At 43.8% G+C, this 24,178-nt stretch overlaps 1 protein-coding gene across 1 annotated transcript in view; it reads left to right on the top strand.

Annotated features, from left to right (window-relative positions):
* Positions 1-24,178, top strand: part of LOC146866264 (alcohol dehydrogenase 1-like) — a 364,524-nt gene that overhangs the window by 177,427 nt on the left and 162,919 nt on the right. The window contains exons 4-5 of the mRNA XM_085640482.1: positions 13,699-13,786; positions 13,888-14,107. Coding sequence (XP_085496608.1) covers positions 13,699-13,786; positions 13,888-14,107 — 308 coding nt within the window. The remainder of the gene's footprint in view (positions 1-13,698; positions 13,787-13,887; positions 14,108-24,178) is intronic.

Below are 24,178 nucleotides of genomic sequence, written 5' to 3'. Positions count from 1 at the left end.
GTCCTTGTAGAGTGGTCACCTTAGCTTACTGAGAATCCTTTTTATTCGGAGCTTTGACTTGAGTGTCACTGTGGCTATTTGTACAGTCCAACAATCGCTGGGAATTAAGTTCTATAATTATCATTATAATACATGTGGAAATATAGTACCCCCCCTGCCCAGTTACAATTTGTATATTCGCAATATTAATTTCTTATTAGGTGACAATCTCATTCCAGTATACATGCGTGGTGACACTTGTTTTCCACTGCACGCATGCATTACGTCGTCAAACACTCTTCCTTTATTGATTAAGTTTTCTGATTGTTTGCCCCATCTGTGAGGCAGAGCTATCAGCAGCTTAAAATATCAATATGTTGGTCTATACTTTCACTTATAGACATTACATAAATATTTTTTTTCTTTCGTGGTTTTTCTGGAACATTTTGACTTTCTGCGCATGCGCCCGGTTATAGAGACCTGAAGATGAGGCATGCGCAGAGATGCGTTGTTATTACTGTGACCCAACTATTAATCATGCGCATGAACGCGATATTCGGCGTTCTAGTCTCACCGTTTTTTAATTAACCAATTACGCTGGCGGATATAAAAGTACCTCCTTTATCACCTGACACTCACCTCCAGCAGCAGGCTCTTTCTGCCGTGGAGTACCGACGGATAGGTGAGTGGCAGGCTGGTTTTCCGTGTATAAGCTTGTGTGAAGTTATTTTACTTTTTATTTTACTCTTTGTGTTGTCGCTAGATGCTGAGTTCCCTTATCCCACTAGTTGTAAGTGTCTCTGCCTAGTGAGTTTTTCATTTGCCATCCCAAATCGCATTAATGCTGCCTTTATTTTTCGACAGCGAGCCTAATGGGGTTTTATGCATGTTACATTGCTTTTGAACCATTTTTTTAATGTGCACATACAGGCAGAAGAACCCTGCTTATCTTAGCGGGTGTGTACTTATGACGGCAAGTGCCATAATTCAATAGGTATCTATGGTGTGGCGAATCTATTTATCAGCTGGGTTCAGCCACCGTATCGCAGTTGAATTTTTCGCTGAATTTTTTGCTAAAGTGATCATCTCACATGAGATGTTGTTGCTTTAAATAGAAACAAGAGGGTAAAGTCTTGCAGGGCTCTGTTAGACTGAAGATCGTACCCTCACGTAACAATGAGGATCTGTATATCTAGATCCGCAAGTTCAAATATTGGCCCAGACTTCTAAATCTCCCCTTTTCTAGAAGCTTCTAGTTTTTACATTCAAACTCTCAAACCAAGTAGGTTTATTTCAGGTCTGTGAATAAGGTCAGTTAACCATTAGACTTGTGAGTGAGTATATGGTGTACAGACTAACATATACACCCCACTCTCTCCCTTCTTTTTAGAGCGGTGCTCCCTTCCTGAGCAGTTGCCAGGTAGAGGTAATGCCCTTTACTCAGCAATTGCGGGTAAGACTTTTTGCTTATTCTTCATTGTATTATCCTGTGCAGATCCCTCTCTCCCTTTTCAAGTCACAGGGTGGAATTTAATTTGTATACCTGACAAGTGCATTGTGTTCACTCTTTTGCAGGTATCTTCACCTTTCTGGTACAGACGGACCGAAGATAGCGTCCTGTTCTGATATCCTTTTTGTTTACATCACTGTACTATAGCAGCACCATCAACCTTGTAAGGTCCCGACGAAAGCCTGGTCCGAATATGGACTTTTTGGGCTGAAACATGTTGACCACTATTCACCACACCATAGGGGTCTAAATCCATACCGCTGGTGCACTGGTTTTTTAATCTTGACAGTGAGCATATCTCTATTAAAGTATTGCTTCATGCCCATTAGTCAGTTTTAGATTTCACATATCTTTCACATTTCTTTTCACATTTCATACCCCTTTTTTTGCGCTGCGACCTCACTCACACGTTTGGCTCATCACATGTGGGATTAGAATACCCTTCACACTCAAACAAAACATCCCGGAGCTCCTCCCTCTCAGAGAGGGGGTTGTAGCCCTCAAAGGAACTAGGAGTTTCCTTTGGGAGGTGAATCCCTATGATGAAGCATGTCACCTATGGTGAGTGAGGGATTACATCCTACAAAGGGATCTGCCCTTGGATAATTCTATGATTATCCAACACATTCTTCGATTTCTCATGGGGGAGTGTTACCAATTCATAATTATTTTGTTACACGGTTAGACCCTAGGATTTCTATATGTTTGGCTAAAGTAGTGTCCCCCATCACACTTGACAACAGAACATCTCTTCGCATACCTACTCACACTCTACTGGGTGGACACAGCCTGTAGTGATGGATCACATTGATCCATATGGCAAGAAGTTGGACACCATACTCACATTGCTGAAGACACGTAAGAGCACAGGCCTATCAGCAACTATCCCAACCACAATGTCTGGCTCACAGAGGTGGAGATGGCAATAGAGACTCACCCCTAAGTGAAATGCGTCAGTCAGTCCCTCAGTTTGTACGGACAATGCTCATTGAGGCACACAATTTGACATTCTAATCAACACTCATCACAGTTGAACACTAGTGATGTTGCGTAGACTTAATTAGCATGTGGTGTCAGTACGGGCAAGACAAGGGCCACAACATGCAGACCAATGCATCAGACACTAACAGGCAGCATTTGGTCACGGTAATGTTCCACGTGACAGGCCTTGTGCATGTGCCCGGGATGTTCTGCCATTGCGTTGGTGGCTCTTGTAGAACCGGCACTCTTCTAACATGTGGCAATTATGTGGATGATATGTCACAGCTCGGAGCAATGAGTCATATGTGTGTGCAATGTTTGTACATATGGGTTGTTGTGTATGTAAGTGTCAAGTGCATTCCATGCAAAATTACCTTGAGCAAGGACTTCTGTGTGTGGGGTGTGGAAACGTTGGTCTTTCATTAGCGTTGTGCGTAGTGTGGTAGTCGTCATCTGCTATGGTATCTCTCCAAGGGGGTGCCTGCCGCATGCAAGGCCAAGATCGGAAGTGCAGATGTCATTCCGCCTCATGTATTGAGACAAAGGTGCTTTCATCCCTAATGTTAGTCTGGCTACTGCTTGCATTCAGGAAATATGATGTGGCTTTTGCGCTGCGATTGAGGCTAAGCCTTAGGCTTATGGTGCACCAATAGCGATACACACACAACAGTTGGCATGTAGGAGCCAAGAGCCCAAGCAGTCTTGTGCTCCTTGTACAATTCCTTCATGCACGGCCGCCCTCTGGGTGCATGCAACATTGCAACATTGTCGATTGCGGGCCGTGTGGCACCGACACTGCGAGAGAGACACCCGCATCAGTTGGTTTCCTGCCCAGCCCAGAAATGAACCACGCCCAGAGCCCAGGGATAATTATTCACACCGCTACGCTGGCCTGGCGTACGCTGACCCAGCCCACTAGGCCTACGTATAGAGGGGACGACGACGATGCTACGTGTCCCAGTTCTTCCCCACTGTCCGGAGGTGACATGGCTGCGTCCGTCTGGCATATCATGAGACTCAATCATAAAGGGTCCATGACTTGCGTTGCACAGACTTGGTGACACCAGATACACTGCGGCTGGCACAAGCCTACCACCATGGGGCGGTGACTTTCGGTGCACTGAGGTAGGGGCACCTTAAGTGCTGAGCAGGTGTGCAGCCTGCGATGATGCTCCATCCTGGCGGTCCAGAATGGTAAGGATTTGTGTGAGCCCTGCTGGACCGCAGTGTGGGCCTGAGCCAGCGGGCAGCACGGGCCTACCGCCAGGTGGCATTGCCTCGCGGTTCACAGAGTTAGTGGCACCCAAAGAGCTGGGCGGGTGTGCAGCCTGTGAGGATGCCGTGTGCACTGATATGATCTCTGCTATTGCGAAATCAAGACCTAGAATCACGTGTGTGACCTTGTGGCCCGCGGTGTGGGGCTGCATGATGTGGAGGTTACCAAGGTCGCGGCCCCGGCACGTTATTGGCCCTCTTGGAGACATGTCTGTGGTGGAAGGTGAGCAGTGAGGCCTGGGTGCGCAGGGGAGTGTGCAATGATATAGACACTGCCATTCATTAATCTGGACTCTGTTTCAGATAAGGGACCTGGTGGACTGCAGTGTATTCCGGCACGTGGTTGGAGACACACCGGTAGCAGCAGGTGAGCAGTGAGGCCTGGGTCCGCAGTGTCGGCACTCTCTTTCCCTCTCCCTCACTTCCTTTCACTGTCTGTCTCTCTCTCCCTCTCTTTCTCTCTCTTTCTCTCCCTCTCCCTCTCTTCCTTTCACTGTCTCTCTCTTTCTCTCTCTTAATCTGTCTCTTTCTCTCTCTTTCTCGCTCTTTCTCTCTCTCTCCCTCTCTTCCTTTCGCTCTCTCTCTCCCTTTCTTGCTCTCGCTCTTATACTCTCTCTCTCTGTCCTTTGATGAGCGCATGACACACCTTCTTATCTTGAATTTTGTCTTGCAGGCTGTGACTTACAGATTGTCCAGAGAAGACCCGCCATGACTCTTCCAAATAGTTGTTTTGAGTTTAATTTGAATAGAATAATTTGTTTGGAAATTCAAAGATGAATGAATGATTCTCCTTTTTCTGACCACACATGAATGGTAATTGTTGTAATTGTGCGACATCAGGCAAATTGTTTTGTTCATGATTTGGTAAAGTTGATGTAAAATATCGAGCTGCACGATCAGTAGCTCCATGGCATCTGTTGTTCTTCTGGTGTGGCTGTGGACTGGGCTCCCATTTCTGATGCAGGTTATCATCCGACTTAATACCAGGAAAGAGCAGGTGTTAATTCCCTGCTGCCTACGCGCCTTATTGCATGTTTTGTGATCTTATCGCCGATCTGTCTGGTCATTGAGAATGTTGCGAAGTGGTGTTTTCGCGGCTTTTGGCATGGGAACGCCTACTCTGCATCTCATTAGCTTTAGTTGCCGGTGTCATCCATGGCGATGTTTTTTGTGGCTGCTATCGCAGGAAAATTGGCGATGTCGGCTGTCAGCACCAGCTTGTGAATTGGGTGATAAATCTATTGCCACTTGTGCTACGATAAAGTGCCGCTAACTCGGCGATAAGTCCTTAAGAATATGCCCCTAAGTTTTTTTAAAAGCACAATGTATCAGTACACACCCCGCACAATATCTCGACATATACATAAATAAATATGCACATTTACATAGAAGAATTAGCTTTTGGTCAGCTTGCTTCAGCCTTTAGCTTTTTTGGACAAGCCCCTTCAGAAAGTGGTTCAATTGTATTTCATCACATTGTGGATCAGGAAACTTATTTTGGGGGTGTTCACATCTAGTACCTTACACACTTACCATTTACTTCCCTCTAAAACCTCAGGTGAGTTTTGGCATGTGCACAATAGTAATCCTTTTTACATTCAAAATAAATAATCCTAGGGCCTTATTTATGAAAACTGTTGCACCGCTGCGTGAGAACAGCAATGCAACAGTTTTCACTGCGCCCTCCTTGCAACAAGATGGATGCGTCATCTTTACTGTATGAATGATGCATCATGTTGCAAGGAATGACAGTAACGTCAGTATTTCTGACATACCTGTCGGCGCAAAACTGAAGCGTTGCTGTAGTTGTGTGGGAAGTGTGGCGCAACTCCAGCAATGCAGGGGGAGGGCTTTAAATATAGCACTGTGTCACCATTATGCCTGCTATGAGGCAGGCATAAGGATTTGACGCACTGAAATCTTATGGATGTCAATGCTCCACTTCTACGAGACTTGGATGTGTGTGAACGCCCACCCTGCATACATTATACCTGACGCAGGTATAATGTAGCACAGGAGTTTACTAAGTGATGCATCTGCCTAGATGCATCACTTTGTAAATAGGGAGCAACATGGCGCATTTTTTATGCCGCCTATGCATCACAAAAAGTGATGCACCGGTGGCGCAAAGGTGTCGCAAGGGCTCATAATTGAGCCCCCTAGTTTTACTAGATCTACCATATTTGAGCATACATCCTGCCAGACGGTGACCTGCATGATGTTTGTTTGCGTATCTGTATTAGCACACTCCTTCAAACTGGGTCAGAACATTGTGAGCTGGAAGCAGCACGTGAGGCAGTTAAGCGAGAAGCGAGAGGGGAAGCAGAGCGCGTCAGCTTTGCAATAATGAATGGAAATGTCATAATAGCGCTATTCTTAGTTTGGGGTGGCAGCATTTAGCAGGTGAATAATAAACGTACGGTTGGGTGTGACGAAAAAACATGCTCAAATGAGGAACGGATGGGTGTTGATTGTAAAAGTGCTGTCACAAGGCCATCGTGCTGTCATCTGTAATGTGACGCATTTGCTAAGCAGAAGTAGTAATGATCAGAAAAGCAAGTCATCAAAGCAACAACTGTTACTCTCAATGGAAAGAGAAAAATGTGTGTGGAAAAATCGCTTTAAAAAAGTGCAGGAAATTTTGTTTGTCAAACTTGCAGTAATGTTTCCCATGTCTTCAGTGTTGGCTCCTCTGCTAGGAAGGAGGACCGCTGCCTCACTGCTCAAAAGGAAAAATCAAATGATAATAACGTATTGTTATTATCATTTTATTTTCCCTATTGCAGTAAGTGGTAGGCGGGGCTGGCCAGAGCAGAGAAGGAGTAGTGTGCACTCCCCAAGTGCACATGGACTGTTTGGCTGACCCTCTTGCATTACACAGCTCGGTCATGAATATGCACAGGCTCCCTCTTCCAGTCTGAGTGCCGATCTACGGCGCTCAGACCAATCACAACCCTGCATTGCAGCATTGTTATTGGCTCAGGGAAGCCTCTCTGCCCGATTGCTTCCTGCTGCCGTCCGGGACAGGAAGATAAAGAGGACGAGGCAGGATGATGGAGGAGAGGCGGCGCGCTGGCCATTAAACGTAAGTCCTTTTTTAAAATTAAATTCCTCTCCCTATCTCCGCCTCACCACCCCCTGTCCTGTAGCAGCCGCTACTGCCCATAATATAGTAATTCCAAGAAGCAGTGGTGTAACTCACAATGATGGGGCCCTTTTGCAGAAAGTAATGTTGGGGCCCTGGAGTCTCCGAGATGGACAGATATTAATTGGTCGTGGGGTCAATGGGCCCCCCGAAGGTCCATAAAGGGTTGGAGCATCCCTGCGCCACTGGGGCTGCAGGGGCCTGCATTACGCCCCTGCCATGCACTTTTGCTGGACCTCTGTCTTTTAACAATATTTACTTATCAGTTTCTGCTCGGGAAAGGAGAATGGCTGTACTTAATTTATAAGTGCCAGGGTCCTCGTCACAAGGCCACTGCAACTTGCACCACCCATTGCCTCGAACAACACAACTATTAACCATCACACTCCTACAGGTATAACAATTCAGATTATTCCAGGTCTACAAAGCTAAAAGAATGGCTTGGGCAGCAGTTATTAATTGTTCTTAATATTATTGAACTAATAAACAACTGTTGTTGTGTTCATCTCCAAATTACACAGACAGCACCATCATGTGCCAGGCTACATGAGAGCTGGTATTGACAATTAAGTGCCGGTAAGTTTTTTATACATGAGGTGGGGTTTGCCCAGAATGGGCATACCGATGCCCCCACCGCACTAAAAATATAGCCACCGTCTTTATGCAGGGAAAATCTCCCTCCATACACCCCAGGGCGGCAAAAAGCAGACTAGGCACTGGCTTTTTTTTTGCTATGTGCCTACCAGTGGATTTTGGGCCCTAGTGAAGCTGGCACCTAGGGAAACCTAGCAAACCTAGGGAAATACAGGATGGGGTGAATAGTGTGCCTCTCACCAAGTTCTGTAACCCAGAATCCCTTGCAAACCTCAAACTTAGTTTAAAAAAAAAAAAAATTCCTCATATGTCTGTGATGGGAAGTTCTGTAATCTGCGTGGATTCACAAAATTCCACCCACCCCTCATTCCCAAAAGTCTTCCGATAAAAATGGTACCTCAATCGTGTGAGTGGGCCATGTACCCACGACAGGAAACGACCCAAAATTTAGTGTGGAGACATCAAAATTGCCTATTACAAAATGACCTGGTTTTGCAAGGGGGGGTCACCTTGGTTTTTGGCCCCATAATTGGCAGCCATCTGGGAAATCTACCAAATCCACACATTTATGAAAACTAGACACCCCGGGGAGTCCAAGGAGGTATGGCTTGTGTGGACCTACCAAAGTTTTAATACCCAGAAAACCTCAAATTTAGCTGAAAAAACCAACTTTTTCTCAAATGTATGTGTGGGAAAAGTTGTGGGGTCACCGGGATGACACAAATTTTGTTTCACCCAACATTACCCCAGGTCTCTTGATAAAAATGGTACCTCACTTGCATGGATGGGCCAAGTACCCATGACAGGCAAGGGCCCAAAACATATTGTGGAGGCATCAAAATTGCCTATCACAAATCAACCGGTTTTGCAAGGGGGGTCACTTAAATTTTTTTACTATACTTCACTAGCTAGTATGGGTACCCACAATTTCGGAGATGTGCAAATAGCTACTGTTTCTGAACTCTATATTTTGTTCCCATTTCAGAAATACATAGGTGCCTTTCATACCTATTTATCACTGTTTATATTTTCCCAAATGATCTGCCATTTACCCGGGACACAATAAAAACTATTGCAAGACGCTGCTCAGTTATTGGCTCTGGGTTCCTCTGGTTCTTGGTGAACCTACAAGTCCTATATATCCTCACAACCAAAGGGGTCCAGCGGGTGTAAAGGTATATTGCTTTCAAGACTCTGTCATACTTATAAGAAGTTACAGGTGAAAATGCTGGCACAATTGGCTGTTTTTTCAAACTCATTTCCAATTTTCCTATTTTCAACTGTTAGTTTCCATTAAAAAAACTTGAAGGATCCACACAAATGACCCCTTGATGAATTCAGAATTTTGTCTACTTTTTAAAAAATGTATAGCTTTCAGGATCCATTATTGGTTTCAGACCCATTTCTACCACTAACTGGAAGGAGGTTGAAAGCACAAAAAGTAGCAAAAATATGCCCAAAACTGTGTTAAAAATGTTGTTTTTCTGACAAACGTCTGTCAGTCCCTGAAATCTGGGAAGATGGTGATTTCAGCACCACAAACCCTTTGTTGATACCATTTGCAGGGAGAAAAAACAGATGCTTCCATCTGCAGCACTTTTTCCTAGTTTAAAAAAAAAAAACTACATTTAGCTGTAGTTTGGCTAATTTTTGGGTCCCCTCCAGGGGAATCAACAAACCCTGTGTACCTTTAAAATCCCCATGATGTTGGAATAAAAGGACGCAAATTTGGCGTGTATACCTTATGTGGTGAAAAGGTTACAGGGGCCTAAGCGCGAACTACCCCGAATAGCCCCAAAAAAAGGACATTTATTAATGCTGTGGTTCTGTTTTAGCTGTAATAACCTTACACTTGTAAATTTGGCTCCACTCCCTTTTTCAGGAGAGGTAGCTCTACACTTCTTGGTACATTTTCACTCTGGAGTGTTGGAAAGAAAAAAGTAGTGAAATTACTACAATTTACTGCAAAGTGTAAGAGCTTTTTTACTCAACTTTTAATTTAATTAAAAGTGAGTACAGGGGATACAAAAGGGTTTTGAATTAATTGCGTACACTGTAACAAAATAATACAGGGCAATTATTTTGTACATCCACATAAAGGCAACCAAATATTCCTTAATCATAACCCAACCGGCAAAAGTGAAAACTGCATCTACTCATTTAAACCTCCACATGGATTGTTGTATGCAGGCAAAAGAGAATAAAAATAAAGACAAGGCTTTCTGAACATAAGAGCAACATCAGGAATTACAGTAACAATAACAGTAACAAGTGCAGTGCAGCTATATATTTACATTTTATACATTTAGAACACTAACACAATGTCACACAATTACGATTCTAGATATTGGAGGTTGTAGATCATACAGAAGATATTGACTTGACTAAGAAATTGTTCCACAGAGAAATAAACTGAATAAAGTGCATTGACACTCTTCAATTTAAAGGAATGAATGATTTGAAAGAAATGAGGTGTCTCTTGTAACATAGAATTTAAAAAAACTGCAATATATTAAGCTGTTCTTAAATGTGGGATTGAGCGACATTTGAGCACTATCACCTTTTGTACTACCACTTAATCATTTTAAACTGATGAATGTATTGGTTTCTATCTTGTGTAGCAGTTAATTTCAGTGTTTTTGCATTACAACGTTAAAGGTATGTGGAATTATGTTTTATAGGCTAACAATGTGGTGAAATATACACACAGTGTGGCATGCCTCACACTAAGGTTTTACATTCAAGACAATCTAGATAATTGTATATACTTGCAAAGGTGAGAAGATGGATTTAATGATATCTGTAGCTGGTTAGATAAAGTATGTTCCCATTATCAATCAGTATATTCAGCAGTCAGTGCTAACTGTATTTAGGTAATCATCCAGGTATATCAGAAATTTAACATATGGGCTCTTGGGTTATAATATTTTGTTAAACCATTTGAGTGCACGGTTGCTTTTTACACTAGTTGTGCATGCATTGAGACATATTACATGCATTGAGCATCATTACAAGATAGCCTCCTCACACTTCGGTGGCGCTGAATACACTTGCCATATCACACCATGAGTCTTTCAGATGCAGTTTAAACACCAATGTAATCTATATGGTACATGTATCTCAGCTGCCTAGAGGAGAAACAAGCGTATGCTGCTCAGAAATGTGCACGCTGCTATGAAATTGAGAACAGATAGTGATCTGGTAAGGCCCCAGACCAGGAAAGTTGTTTGGCTTTAGCCACTGTTGTATAACATCACTGATTTAAATGAGTGATTGCTATTCTAATACATGAGTGCTGTATGAAAGTTGTTGCTCATTCTCTCCCACATACAGTCCTCCACATACATAGCCTGTGTTGGTGGGCATCACACAGCATAGTGTTGTAATGTTACCACAACGTTATGTGCAAAAGCATACTCTTTAAGTTTTTGCTTGGTCAACCACATCTAGCTTAACGTCCTCTACTTAAATCCCTGTTTGAGAAATCACTATTCACAGCTCTTTGTCCTTCACACATGTTCATGACAACCTTTCCATTACATCATTAACTGTGCTAAGATATGGCATTAACTTCTGAACAAGTCTCTTTCCTTGCTCCCATTACATATGCAATGCCTGTTCAATCCCCACAATGCTGCCATTATTATAACAAGTCTGCACCTTCAGATTGATGCATATGAGAAAGGGGTCTACAGTTTTAACCACTCACATCTGATGTGATCTGTAGGATATGATTTTGGATTCTGTGGATTCTGGTAGAAATCAGTTTAGCCTGAAATCCTTCTGAGGTAGGTTAAATGAGTAACATATCAGTGAGATCTGTTGGTAACAACACTATATTATTTGATGCCCAGAGAAATGTCTGTTGTTGGCTTCACAATTGTTTAAAGTATGAAATTATTTGTTTGTATGTATGTCGTTTTAAGTGACGCTTCCCTAGTTCACAACGATGAATACCTTTGAATTCGTACAAATGTAAAAATCCCCCCAGATACCGCACACTCTGAATTTTACCACTTGTAAGAGTTGAGAAGAAATGTAAAACCAGTAACACTATAGTGTTCAAGGGATGAGGATCTATCTCAGTAGCATTTTTAACTAATTCTGTGCTTCATTTCTTCCTGTGTGCTATCATGAAGTATCAAGAAATTAACTGGGTTTCAAAGCCTGCTGTTGCGATAAAAAGGTCCTACCACAGAAATAAAATTGGCCACAGATGGTAGCATGCACTCATTGTATATTCTGAATTTAGTGTAAACTTCCATTGGGCTCTGGGGCATTCGCCATGAAAGTTACATGGTGGAATTTGCAAGGGAAGAATGGTTAGGAAGAGGAAAACATGCACTTTTACCAATGAGTGTCTTGCCTCGCCCTCAAAAATACCACTCCCACACGATGACCCAGGCACGAAGAAGCAGGAGACATAAATCACAACAACACCTAGAAAGGGGTTTCACTTTATAAAATGATACACATCAAATACTCTCTTTTTAGAATGAGGCTTGGGGTTTTATTTATGCAATGCTCTCTAACAGAAAAGGCATTCCCAGATGTCAAATGAGCAGTAGTCAAATGTATATAGAGATATATATATATTTATATGCAAACAATAATAACACACTTGGCAAATGTAACAGTTAAATTCATGAATAAAAATAATGAACAGACAAGCAGCAAATAATACTTGATGTCGTGCAAGAAATCAAAAAGATATATACACCAACTACATCAAATGATTACTTTGGATGGGCACTCTGACTCACTCACACATCACAAAAAACACCTCAAATGACCACAGCCACTAGAACCACGCATCACAATGGCAGTAGTAAGAAATAAATCACCTCACCCGATCGTTCACTCGATGTCCTTGCCAACACAATCTGGAGGAGCCCGTTGACAGCTAGACATGGACTCAAATCCAGATTCTTCTTGTGACAGTACGTCTACTCCACAAGTGAGCTCCCAATCTGGCTGCCAAGATTCTCCGGCTTTATAGTCTCAAAACACACTAGAAAGTTTGAAAGTCTTTCCTTCCACACCAAGGAAACTTACTTGAATTGGCCACCTTCCATGCAAGCACTCCAGGGCAAAAGTAGTTCCCACGTACCTCTACATTCTCACATGTTCCAGCCTTTATCTTAACGAAGCTTGTGAAAGCCTTCAGTACATTAACCAAGCTCTTCTCCAAAAACAAAACAACCTTGAACGTGATTAACCCAAACAACTTCCAAACACTCTGGGGGTCTGTCTGTGCGTGCAGAAAAGCTCAATGAGGCAGAGTCAGAATTCAAGATGACATGACGCCATGTCAAAGCCAATAGTAAGAACTTTATAATACTTTCCAATGTACAACACAATGCACATTTGTGCACCACTGCCTATAGCATCACATACTTGATCTCTCAATGTACAACATGATGCACATTTGTGTACCACTGCCTATAGACTCACATACTTCATCTCTCAATGTACAAAACAATGCACATTTATGTACCACTGTTCATAACACTGCACTTTGAGACCAAAAAGTACATTCCACACTCTCTCTCTCTCTCATGCTTTCAAATGCACATCCCACACATTCTGTTCTTGGCATGGCTGTTCTACTGTGAGAGCTCCCACTTCAAAACTTCGAGAAGAAATCTTCAAGAGAAACAAGATATATGCAGGACATACATTCAGGCTAGGATAAAATAACACACCAAAGTCAATTAAAATGATGGTAGTCAAAGGTCATCACGTGGTGTCAAACCATAAGAGTGCCTCTAGCACTACAATGAGTCAAACTCAAGCTACATATTACCATTAATTAATACATTCTGCCACACAGTGGCAAAACCAGGGTGTCACTTAGCACTCCCTCAGTTCTCTTTTGTGATTATGCATCTAGGTATCCTGTGCTGAAAACTGAGATCTACTTATGTTCAATGAAATGCACTGAGAGCTACTAATATTACTAGTGCTGTATTATCTACATTTTTTATTTATATATATATATTAATTCAACCAAGAAAAACCTTTTTAATTTATTAAGCTGGGCTGCACACAGGTGAGCTACTCAGATGAAGCTGGAGAGCTCCAGTAGCTCACAAGCTACTTGTTCGAGACCCCTGGTATAAACAGTACATTTGTAATGTTTGAATTTATTAACAAATTCAATGCAATGTGCTGTGTAACCAAATACATAAAAATATGTTTTATTCTGTTGCAGGTGACAAGGTTGTTTCTCTGTATATCCCTCAGTGTGGAGAATGCAAGAATTGCATAAGCCCGAAGAGCAACTATTGTTTAAAGAATGAGTATGTTTGAGTTTTTGTGCCCATGAGCTTTAGATGCATGTAGGCAAAAAACAGAATTAGATACAAATGATCATAATTATATGTCTTTGTCTCTTTAACAGCCTTGCAACATTATCTGGACTGATGGCTGATGGCACAACCAGGTTTAGCTGCAAGGGAAAACTGGTTCACCACTTCGTGAGCACTAGCACGTTTTCTGAGTACACTGTTGTGAATAAGGACTCTGTCGCAAAAATTGATGATGCTGCCCCTCTTGATAGGGTTTGTCTGATTGGCTGTGGGTTTTCTACTGGGTTTGGCTCGGTAGTCAATGAAGCCAAGGTAAGGCTCAAACCTTTCACTGCTATCCCAAAATAGCAAAATCAGAATAGAAAAATCATATTTACATGATTAACTCTTTAAAAGCTGCTCATACTGGGGTAAACTGCTTCATATGGGCTCCACACAGACATCTAGTAACAGTATCTGTTAGTGTTCCTTTACTTTTAAAAACAATATCTTGAAGAATTACAGCAATCTTTCCACTAGTGAGCCAATATAATTATTATATGTTTTTTGATGTAGACTACACTAGTGGGCAATTAAAAAGAAATATATATGAAGCATTATTATAGTCTATTAGATTCTGTATGACTCATTAGTTTGAAAAGCATTCCCTGTACATAAAATCACTTCTAAGTTTTCCTAAATTTATGTCACATTGTGAACCCAGAGCCTGTTGCACAGACATTATACATGGGTGCAGCGGCTTCTCGTGCAAAACTCAGGGCCCGATTCACAAAGGTAAACTTACACTATTGCGTGAATTTACTCTTTTCATTATGTACAAACAAACAATTTAGTAGTAAGGTTACGACTGGAGAGGCTCCACAGTCAGAGATGAGAACTCCAGAAATAAAAGATAGGACAGAAACTACTAAACTTACACAAAAGTTTACATTTACCTTTGTGAATGTCGGTGTTACAGACAAGGCAGAGAACTTCGCACATAAAAGAAAAGACAGGCCTATCTTTTTATGTGCATAGTTCTCTGCCCGACTGCAGAGTCTACACAATCGCGAACTTACTGTTAAATCATTTGTTTGTTAATACCGAAAAAAACTAAACTTACACAAAAGTGTATGTTTAGGTTTTTGAATTGGGCCCACTGGTTACAAGCAATGTGTACCCAATGGACATGCCATGTATCTTGATGCAGGGCATAACTGAAACCTGTGTTCAACAGGTTATTGGGACACAGAGTCTGGGTGCAGGCTATGACCCTCTGACATCTTTTCTGGACTGTTATGTTTCTTTAATATTACGTTTTTCATTTAGTGTAGGTAGCTTAAAAATACTTGATGTGTATGGATTCCTTTGGAAGGCATTATTACAAACATCAAATATGAAACACGGACCCATCGCCATAAAAATATGATGCCAGGGCAGCTGTCTATTGCTCAGACTTCGACCCTCCACAACATGCTGTTGGCTAAGGAGAGGTCACTCTTCATCTGATGGATCCTTTTAATTGACTGATAGGCAAGGGAATTAACAACAAATGTAAAATTTAACTTTTCGTGTAGCCCATTTAGTCACACAATGAGGACAAGGAATCGGTAGGTAAACTTTAGTAGGTTTATTACAATTTAGTAATCAATCCAAAATAGGTGCATATCAAGATCACATTATAGTAGTAGTAGTAAAGCTTTATTTCGATATAGAAACTTATCATAAAAGCAAAACATGACAGCATAAAAACAATGGTCGAAACAAAGCAATTTACAATTCATATTACCATTAAAAACATTTCATATTTACACGGGATAATCTTAAAATTTATGAAAAATGAAAAAGGGACACTTTACTGTATCGTCAGTTGTTTAGCAGATCTTATGCGCCAAGCCCAGCCTAGGAATTTAGCCAAACAAATGGCAAAAAAGGGTCTTGTATCTGAGAGCAGTATTCTTATAGCTTCCAGATGTGAGCGAGTTCCCAGGCTCCTACAAAGAGGCTTCAACCACCTCCGTCTAGGGGCCATATAGACTCGACACTCAAATAGAAAGTGTGCGACAGATTCGATTTTTAGCTCGCAGAATGGGCAATAGGGTACAGTTTGCAGTGGTGGTTTCCAGGTAGAGGTAAACTGACATAAAGGTAAGACCCCAACCCTGAATTTAAAATATAATGCCCTATCATGTGAACTGTGAATCAAGTCCAAATATGGTTCTCTGGAGGGGATATCTTTAACCATCAAGAAGTTGGCAACAGATCTTGGGTGATTTGATTTACCAAGTCTCTCGTTATCCACCCAAGACCAGTAAGCCTTCTTCAGTTCTTGTTTAGGAGGTGCTGTTTTATTTTCCCACGCAGCTCCCAGACCGAGCTTGTATAATGCCCTCTTGACCTCTCTGAGCCAGGCGATCTTATGCCAGCCAGGTAAGGACAGTACATCTTTTAGGGCGTCTGCATAGCTGTGGAGTTCGGGGACGTTCCAAATTCTAGACCATAGTAGTAAGGGGCGTAATTTAGCTTGCTCGCAGATTGGACAGGTACCTGCGTCCAGCAAGAGGGGGATTGTGGGGGTGCTCTGGGGTAGCCTCATCAGATCTTTGTGAAATTTATTTTCTAGGTGGGCCAAAGTATCCACTCTCTGGGTACCCCAAAGTTCTGCGCCATACAGTGCTGCACTCACAACCCTACCCCTATAAATATCAAGAAGTGCCCCAATAGGTTTTATGAAGGAAGCACGCTGCTCTTTAAGTAAAGCACCAACAACCCTCTTATGGGTTAGAAACACTTTTTGGTGATGGGCCTTCCAGCTCATACTATCACAAAGACGTATGCCTAGATAGTCAAATTCTTTGACCCGTTCTAATGTGACAGAGTCTAGAGTGGGGGGTTTAACAGATTTCTTAGGGGGGTTGAGGACAAGAAATTTGGTCTTGCCAATATTTATGGCCAGTCCCTTGGTGTCACAGAAGGCCTTGAAGCTGGAAAGTAGTGACTGTATGCCTGCAGGTGATTTCGAAATCAGGAGGGTGTCGTCCGCAAACAGGAGCGTCGGGATTTTCCTTCCAGCCAGGGATGGTGCATCTGCAGGATGTTGAAGAAGGTGCTCCACCACTCCATTGACGTAAAGCGAAAACAGAGTGGGGGCAAGCACACACCCCTGGCGGACGCCCCTGTCTACTGGAATACACAGGGTTTTTTCTCCCTGGGCACCCCATATGATTTGGGCAAAGTTGTTTTCATGGAATTTTATCAGCAAGGCCAACAAATAGGGAGGTAGACCTAACTCGTCAAGGACCTTCCACAATAACGCTCTTGGAACCAGGTCGAAGGCTGTTTTTAAGTCTATGAAGACTAAGTATAAGCTGCCCCCTCCTAGCACCACTACCTTCCAATAGAGCATTAAAAGGCGGAATGTCTGCTCGACGGTGCCTGTCCCTGATCTAAAACCCGCTTGGAAATCAGACAATATCTGATTTTCATCCACCCACTCCAGGATCCTGCCCAATACCACTTTCCCCGCTACCTTTTGCGTCGAATCCAGCAAACTGATGGGGCGGTAATTGGCTGGGTCTTCCCTGCTACCCTTCTTGAAAATGGGGACTACTTCAGCGCCCCTCCAAGAGTCAGGGAAAGACCCCCCCAACATAGCCTCATTAAGAAGAACAGCAATTAATCTGCTCCAAAATGGGGGATTATTTTTTATCAAGTCGCCCGGAATCCCATCAGGTCCTGCCGCTTTGTTAGAAACAATACACCTGATTGCCTTCTCTACTTCCAAGGTGGTAAATAGGACTTCATTTGGTGGGAGATCTGTGGAACTGAGCCTTGGGAGCGGGTCTGGTTGCAGAGGCCCTGTCTGAGCCGAATACAATTTCGAAAAGTGGGCAAACCAGGCAACACCAGGGATATTACAAGTCAGTTGTTGATCAATGGGCTTGTCTCTTGATCTTAGCAAGTCCCAGAACCCCTTAGCATCTTTCCTTGTGCTCGCCTCCGTTAGGTCACGCCAAAAGTTGAAATCATATGTCCGCTTGGCCTCAGTCACAGTTTTCCTATAAAGTTTCCTTGCAGACCTGATGGTAGCTTGGTCTTTTCCTTTTACTGCAGCAACAAGATCACCCTTAGCAAGTCGACACTTGGCTGTAAACCACTTTTCACTTGTTCTCAGGGCCCCCTTTGAAGCAGTTCTGGAGCTGGGTTTGGGAATGATGAACAGCCCACTTAGTGCCGTTACAGTCTCCGTAAATAACGATAAAAACATCTTGCTATCGCTATTCATGCTATCAAGCCTAGATTCAGCCTCTAGTAAGATGGTTTCAGCTTGTGACATCCTAGCCTCATCCGCTGAGACTCTTGCCCATTTAAGACGTCTGCCACAGTTTGAGGGAAGAATCTCATGTGAAGCTTTCCATAACTGATTAGTAGCTTCTTGAGACCCAGTTTGCCAGGGGACAGAAATGGTTAAAGCGAGAGGGTTGTGGTCGCTGTCACAGGTCTCTATAACCTCCATGTCTTGATGATATGGCCAGAGGTTATAGTTGAGCATAACAAAGTCAATTCTGGATGAGTGGCCCGTCCTATTGTATGTATGGGCACCCATGGGATCTGATTTAGAACGCCCATTCGTTGCTCTCAAGTTATGCTCCATGCAAAGAGCATTTATATCGATCGCCTTTTGTGTCCATTTAGGGATCGGTTCGAGGTTCAAAATAGGGATGCCCCTCCTGTTATCCTCCTCGTTGGTATCCAGAATATCTTCTTTGGCTAAAGGCTCAAAACAGCAATTAAAATCGCCTGCCAGCAGGACGAGAGAGTCGGCGTCACAGGCAGACAGGTAGTTACTTAAGCCTAAAGAGTTTAGAGATCCTCCGTTCCTATTGCCCCTTAAGTAGAGATTAAATAGTTCTAGTTTCCTTCCCCCTTTGTAGTGCACTGTTAGCCATTGAAGGTCAGGTGTTTCGATGGTCCTTTGAGAAACACTGAGGTCTAGTGCTATGTTGATCCAGATGAGAAGACCACCGGATGGGCGTCCTTTAGAACCTTGGTGACATACAGCCGGAACATAGAAGGTCGAAAACCCCACTCTATGTCTAGCTTCCTGGCACCATGTTTCCTGTAGCAAGCAAATGTCATAGGGTGCCAGGAAGGTGTTCCATTCCGGGTTATCAAAGTTACGTGCAAGGCCAGCCACATTCCAGCTTAAGACCCTCAGTGAAGAATCGCCTGGGGAGGCAACTCTATCAGGCAGGTCGATCTCCATTGGATTAGATTGTACTGGAGGAGGGGGGATCGAACAGGGGCTGTCTGGCCTCGTTTCCACTCTTTTGCAATCTAAAATGGCCATTTTGATCGGTTCCATGGCCCGGGGCAAGAGAGTCAGAAGCCCGGCTTGGCTAGTTGGAGGGCCGTTGGTTGGATTTCCAATTATGTCTATGACATGTGGAGACAATGCTTTTTCTAGTTGTGGGCATGCTGGGAACATAGAAAGTCAATCGACCTCCTCCAGGCCTCCAAATCTATTGTAGGTTGAAAGGCCATTCCAGTGTAAAAGAGTATTCTTTTGCCTCATGGGATGGGTGTTCCATGGGTGGTGCTGCACCAAGGACCAGTTATCCACTTGGGTATGCAATTGGCGTGGGGGGTAAAAATAGGATAGCGGCCTTGGTATGACTAAAGAATCTTCACTAGTTGGCCAGGAACAGATATGGTGCGCCGTATGTGGGTCTTCAAAAGTTACAACTACACAGTCCCCTTGCTTAGATTTCTTGGTTGGGCCCACCCAGGGTATTCTACGGACCATCATTACTCGGCTTCTTTTGCCATTGGGAATCGGTCTGTTGACGTTAAGCCAGTGCATAGTTTTATTTTTCAATGACCAGTGGTTTTCGTGTTGGTCAGTGCCAATCACAGGGACGCCTGTCAACACGACCACATAGTCATTGGCCTCTGGTGGAAGGTCTATATAGCCTCCTCTAAAATTTTCTTTTGGACGAGGACCCTGGGTTTCGGCAGGCTGGGGTCTGGCGGATGCTACCAGGTTTGGATTTACTTTTCCAGGCTTAGAGTTCCGTGTGGGAATCTGCGGTTTGGTAGCCTGAGGTTTAGCGGTTATGGAAACTTGATCCACAGCCACAGTCCTCGACTTAGGAACAGGCCTTACAGCAACAGGTACTGGTGGGGGGTGCTGCTCAGCTTGCAAAGCAGGGGCTGGCGAAAGTGGGTCAGATAAGGACACGCCCTGGTTTTCGAGACTTCTTAGGCCAAGAGTGGCCAGAGCAATAATGCTCTTCTCCATCTCGAGTAGATTGTTTTCTATCCTAGACAATCTTAAGTCGAGTGGTGAGAGAAGTTTTTTTAATGTTTCCCAGACTTGATCTATAAATTCCTTATCATTCCTTCCCTGGTCTTGTACCTGCGCCCCCTCGTCTACTGGAGTGGTGTTGGCTGGACCCTCTCCCATACTTTGGCATACTGACTGTGTGCTCAAGGAACCCTCAGGTAAAGCATTACGTGCCTGAGTGTTGGTCATTGTGAGCTGGTGGGAGACTGCGACCTTTGCCTTTTTACGAGAGTAGGCTGAGCGTAATTGGCGTTTTCTTTTGGGTTGTGCACCACTAACACGGGAAGTAGTTGGGAATGCTTGGGAAAGGGGATTAAGGGTGGGGGTCTGGGCGTGAGAAGGTGCAGCGAAACTTAGCTCTTCTGTAATGCGTGATTGTTCTAAGGGCGGAGTGAGGGTGGAAGTAATCGGGGGCTGGTGTAAATCAACCTGGGTGGTAATACTATTTGGGCGGGCAGGGCGTGCTGGAGTGACAGCAGAGGCTATATGTCCTAGGGATGATTTTTTCGAGAGGGCAATTACCTCGGACAGCCTACGTGCAGCTACCAATTCTAGGGATACCCGGGTTTGAAGTTTAGATATTTCTTCATCGATGGCTATATTTGTGCGGGTGATGAAGTCGTCCATAGGGCCACAAATTTGTGAACCACCTTTGGAGGCTTTGCTACGTGTCATCCTAGTACTCATGGTGCTTACGATGAGATCAGGGTCGTCATTCGACTTACTAACTAGGGAGCTTCAGTTTAAGCTAACCTGTCTCAGCACGATGATACAATAACAAGCAGGTTAGGAGCAATAAGGGGGGTGGGCCTGGGCCGTCCTCTGCCGTCCTCGAACGGCCTCAAACGGCCCGCTCTTAGCCCGGTCTTCGCCCCGGCCGTTGCCCCGCGCGCGTCCCGCGTGCGCGTTGTCCACACAAGCTATGAAGGAAAAACAAGAGGAAGGGGCGGGAAGAGGACCAGCTGCGGCCGATCCACGCCGCTAGGAATGCTGGTCCTCGCAGTCCCGCCTCTACCCCTGTTGACCAGATGACAGCTTGCAAGGGGCGCGTTGGTGCTCAAAGCACGTGAAGGGAGGCAGAAAGGATGTTCCCCAGAGAGAGTCTAAGCCTACGAGCGGCCCCCGCGAAGCGGGGGCCGCGAGGCGTGGCGAAGTGGCCAGACAGCAACAACACAGGAGCAGCGCTTCTTTGCAGGAAGGGTCCCAAGGCTCACTCACTCCACACAGATTTTAAAGAGGAGGAGGAGGGGGCGGGAAGAGGACCAGCTGCGGCCGATCCACGCCGCTAGGAATGCTGGTCCTCGCAGTCCCGCCTCTACCCCTGTTGACCAGATGACAGCTTGCAAGGGGCGCGTTGGTGCTCAAAGCACGTGAAGGGAGGCAGAAAGGATGTTCCCCAGAGAGAGACTAAGCCTACGAGCGGCACCCGCGAAGCGGGGGCCGCGAGGCATGGCGAAGTGGCCAGACAGCAACAACACAGGAGCAGCGCTTCTTTGCAGGAAGGGTCCCATTATAAAGATACAGAATTATAACCGGCAAGCTGAAATGCTGAAATAAGTTTAGTCTCAGTAGCGTATAGCATACAAACATTAAAGTCACAGCAATACAGATACTAAGAAACAGGAATTGGTGTTCCTTAAAAAAACTCTGGTCTTCTTTTCTAAACATGAGCAGATTTAAGGGTCATCTAATCCAGGCTCAAAGCTAGAATGAGAATGTTTTGGAATATAAGGTCTCAAAGGATTCAGGAATAAAGGAAGGAAGGTGTCAGCATAGTGAAGACTCCAGTAAAAGTCTTCTGGACAGGGAAATCCATTCTTAACATGGAGCTACTGACTTGCAAAGACAAAAGGAAGCAGAGAGGTCTGTACCTCTCAAATTCAGAAGGGATCTGCTAAAAAATCCAACAGTGTAAACAATAATGAAAACCAGAAATTTCCAGAGTATCCATATCTCTTAACATGCCACCAGAAAAAGCAATTATTTCTTCTTCTCACAGTGTGCATCTGCAACATTCATTGATTTTCCCATCCCATAGAGCTCAAATAACCAAGTTAACCTGGGGCACCCTTGTTCCTGATATGCAATGAATTAGAGGCTTCTTCTGTTCATTGAGTCATTCCGTTCTTGCCAAAATTTCTCTTCTCCAACCTCACTATTTCTAATAAACAAGCTCTAGCTATGAAATCATGAAAACCTGCAAAGAATCAGAACATGCAGAACAAGGAATAATACATTTCATGTTAAGAAATAACGGCCTAGTCAAGCTAACTTTAGTTAAGCATTCTCAATGTGCACTTTGAATACACAATTATATGTGCACGCATAATGTCAGGATACATGTAAAGCATGAATAAATGAATTCATGATTACATGTGCAATATACTTTCAATAAATGTAGTATGTTTTGAAATACAAGTGTCAATGTGAATGAGATCTACAAATGTTCATGTTCAGCTAAACATTAGAACACATGTGAATATAAATCTCTAGTTTCTATGGTGAATACGCCTTAGTAACGCGTTTTTAAAGCTTCACTTTAAACTAATAAAGTTAAAGGCACACAGTGTTTATGGTGCAGGTACACACACACACACACACACACACATATATTACCTACTGGGGGTCGCCAGTAGGTAGTTATGGTTAGGACCTCGTTTCTATTCAAAAATCTTTTTTTCTTTTCCCAATAACTTTGTCGTCATTTGAGGAATCTTCACAAAATTTTCAAAACTTGTGGCCCGCTCCGGTCAGCTCCTGTCTTGAAAGTTTCAGGGTGATTCGTCAAGCGGGGGCTGAGAAAAAAGGGGGGTCCCAAAACACATTTTCCCCATGTATTTTTCCATAGGAAACGTTCGACAAAGCTACAACCTGAATTGCTGAACGGAATTACTCAAAATTTGGCAAAAAGGTAGGTCTTGTTTCCGAAAGAGCCCTTTTTTTTAAAAATGGTGTAAATCCGTTCAGTAGTTCCTGAGAAATTAGAAAAAGAAAAAGTTTCGATATCTATGGCCGTGGTGGATTCGTGAACCCTCCCTGGCACAAGCTTCACTCTGATTGGCTGCCAACACTCCAAACCAGGAACTGTTGGTAGTCATTTTGTGAGAACTGAGTCACAAGAAAACTATGAAACAAAGTGTAAAATGAAGAAAAGGGGGCAAAGTAGAAACACCCTGACCCCATAGGTCTGCTCAGTGGGTCCCACAAGCACATGTTTTTAAAAACGGCAGACGTCGTGTTGGGGTTGCGATTCCTGCCGAGAAAAAAAAAAAATTAAGAACGGGGTCCTGCGCTTCATATTCAAAAAGCCCCCAGGTGGGCCAGGTCCCGGGGGCACTCTCCGATTAATGTGTGGGGGTCCGCAGGAGCCCCCGCAGCCCCTGGGACTGCCACCTCCCAGGGGCTGTGAAAACAAATGCGTGGGAGGGCAATCCCCCACGCTGTTCCAGGGGGCATTGATGAAAAGCGGCAGGGGGGCCTCCCGGGCCAGCCCGAGTCCCCGGGACTGCCACCTTCCTGGGGCTACGCGTGTGAATGCGATGGGTGCGGGGCACTCAGCGCAGCCCCTAGTGTGAATACGATGGGTGCCCGGCTGCCAAATTCGAACTGGGAGCGCGACTCCAAGCAAAAATAATTAAGAATTTTTTAAATAAGCCTAGGTTATATGTTGGGTTATTGGGTCGCTCTAAAAAGAGCCCTTGTTTTCGTTAGGAGATTGTTGTAGCTACATGTAACTGCAGATGCAGAGCTTCAGGATGTTAAGAAACACCCTGTTGCCTTGATCAGTGAAGTGTACTCCATCACTTCTGTAGATGCCATCTATATGGAAACGTAGATTGTTGTTATAGATGGAGCCCATCCTATGGTCTCTGAGGTAAGCAGAAACTGTTTTATTGACATTTTTTCTAGCTTTCTTAATCTGAGGACAAATATGATTGGACCACTTCCATTTCTGTCTTTGGCATATGTTAGAGTATACAAAGAAGTTTGGGGGAAAAGCAACATTATTTCTGCAAAAGTGTCCTTCTTTAGCATTTCCAGATCTACCCCAGTGAATA

Source organism: Triturus cristatus, chromosome 2_1, assembly GCF_964204655.1.
Source record: "Triturus cristatus chromosome 2_1, aTriCri1.1, whole genome shotgun sequence".
NCBI classification, from domain to species: domain Eukaryota; kingdom Metazoa; phylum Chordata; class Amphibia; order Caudata; family Salamandridae; genus Triturus; species Triturus cristatus.
Note: the sequence above shows the minus strand (reverse complement) of the source record. Positions and strands in the feature narration are given on the sequence as shown.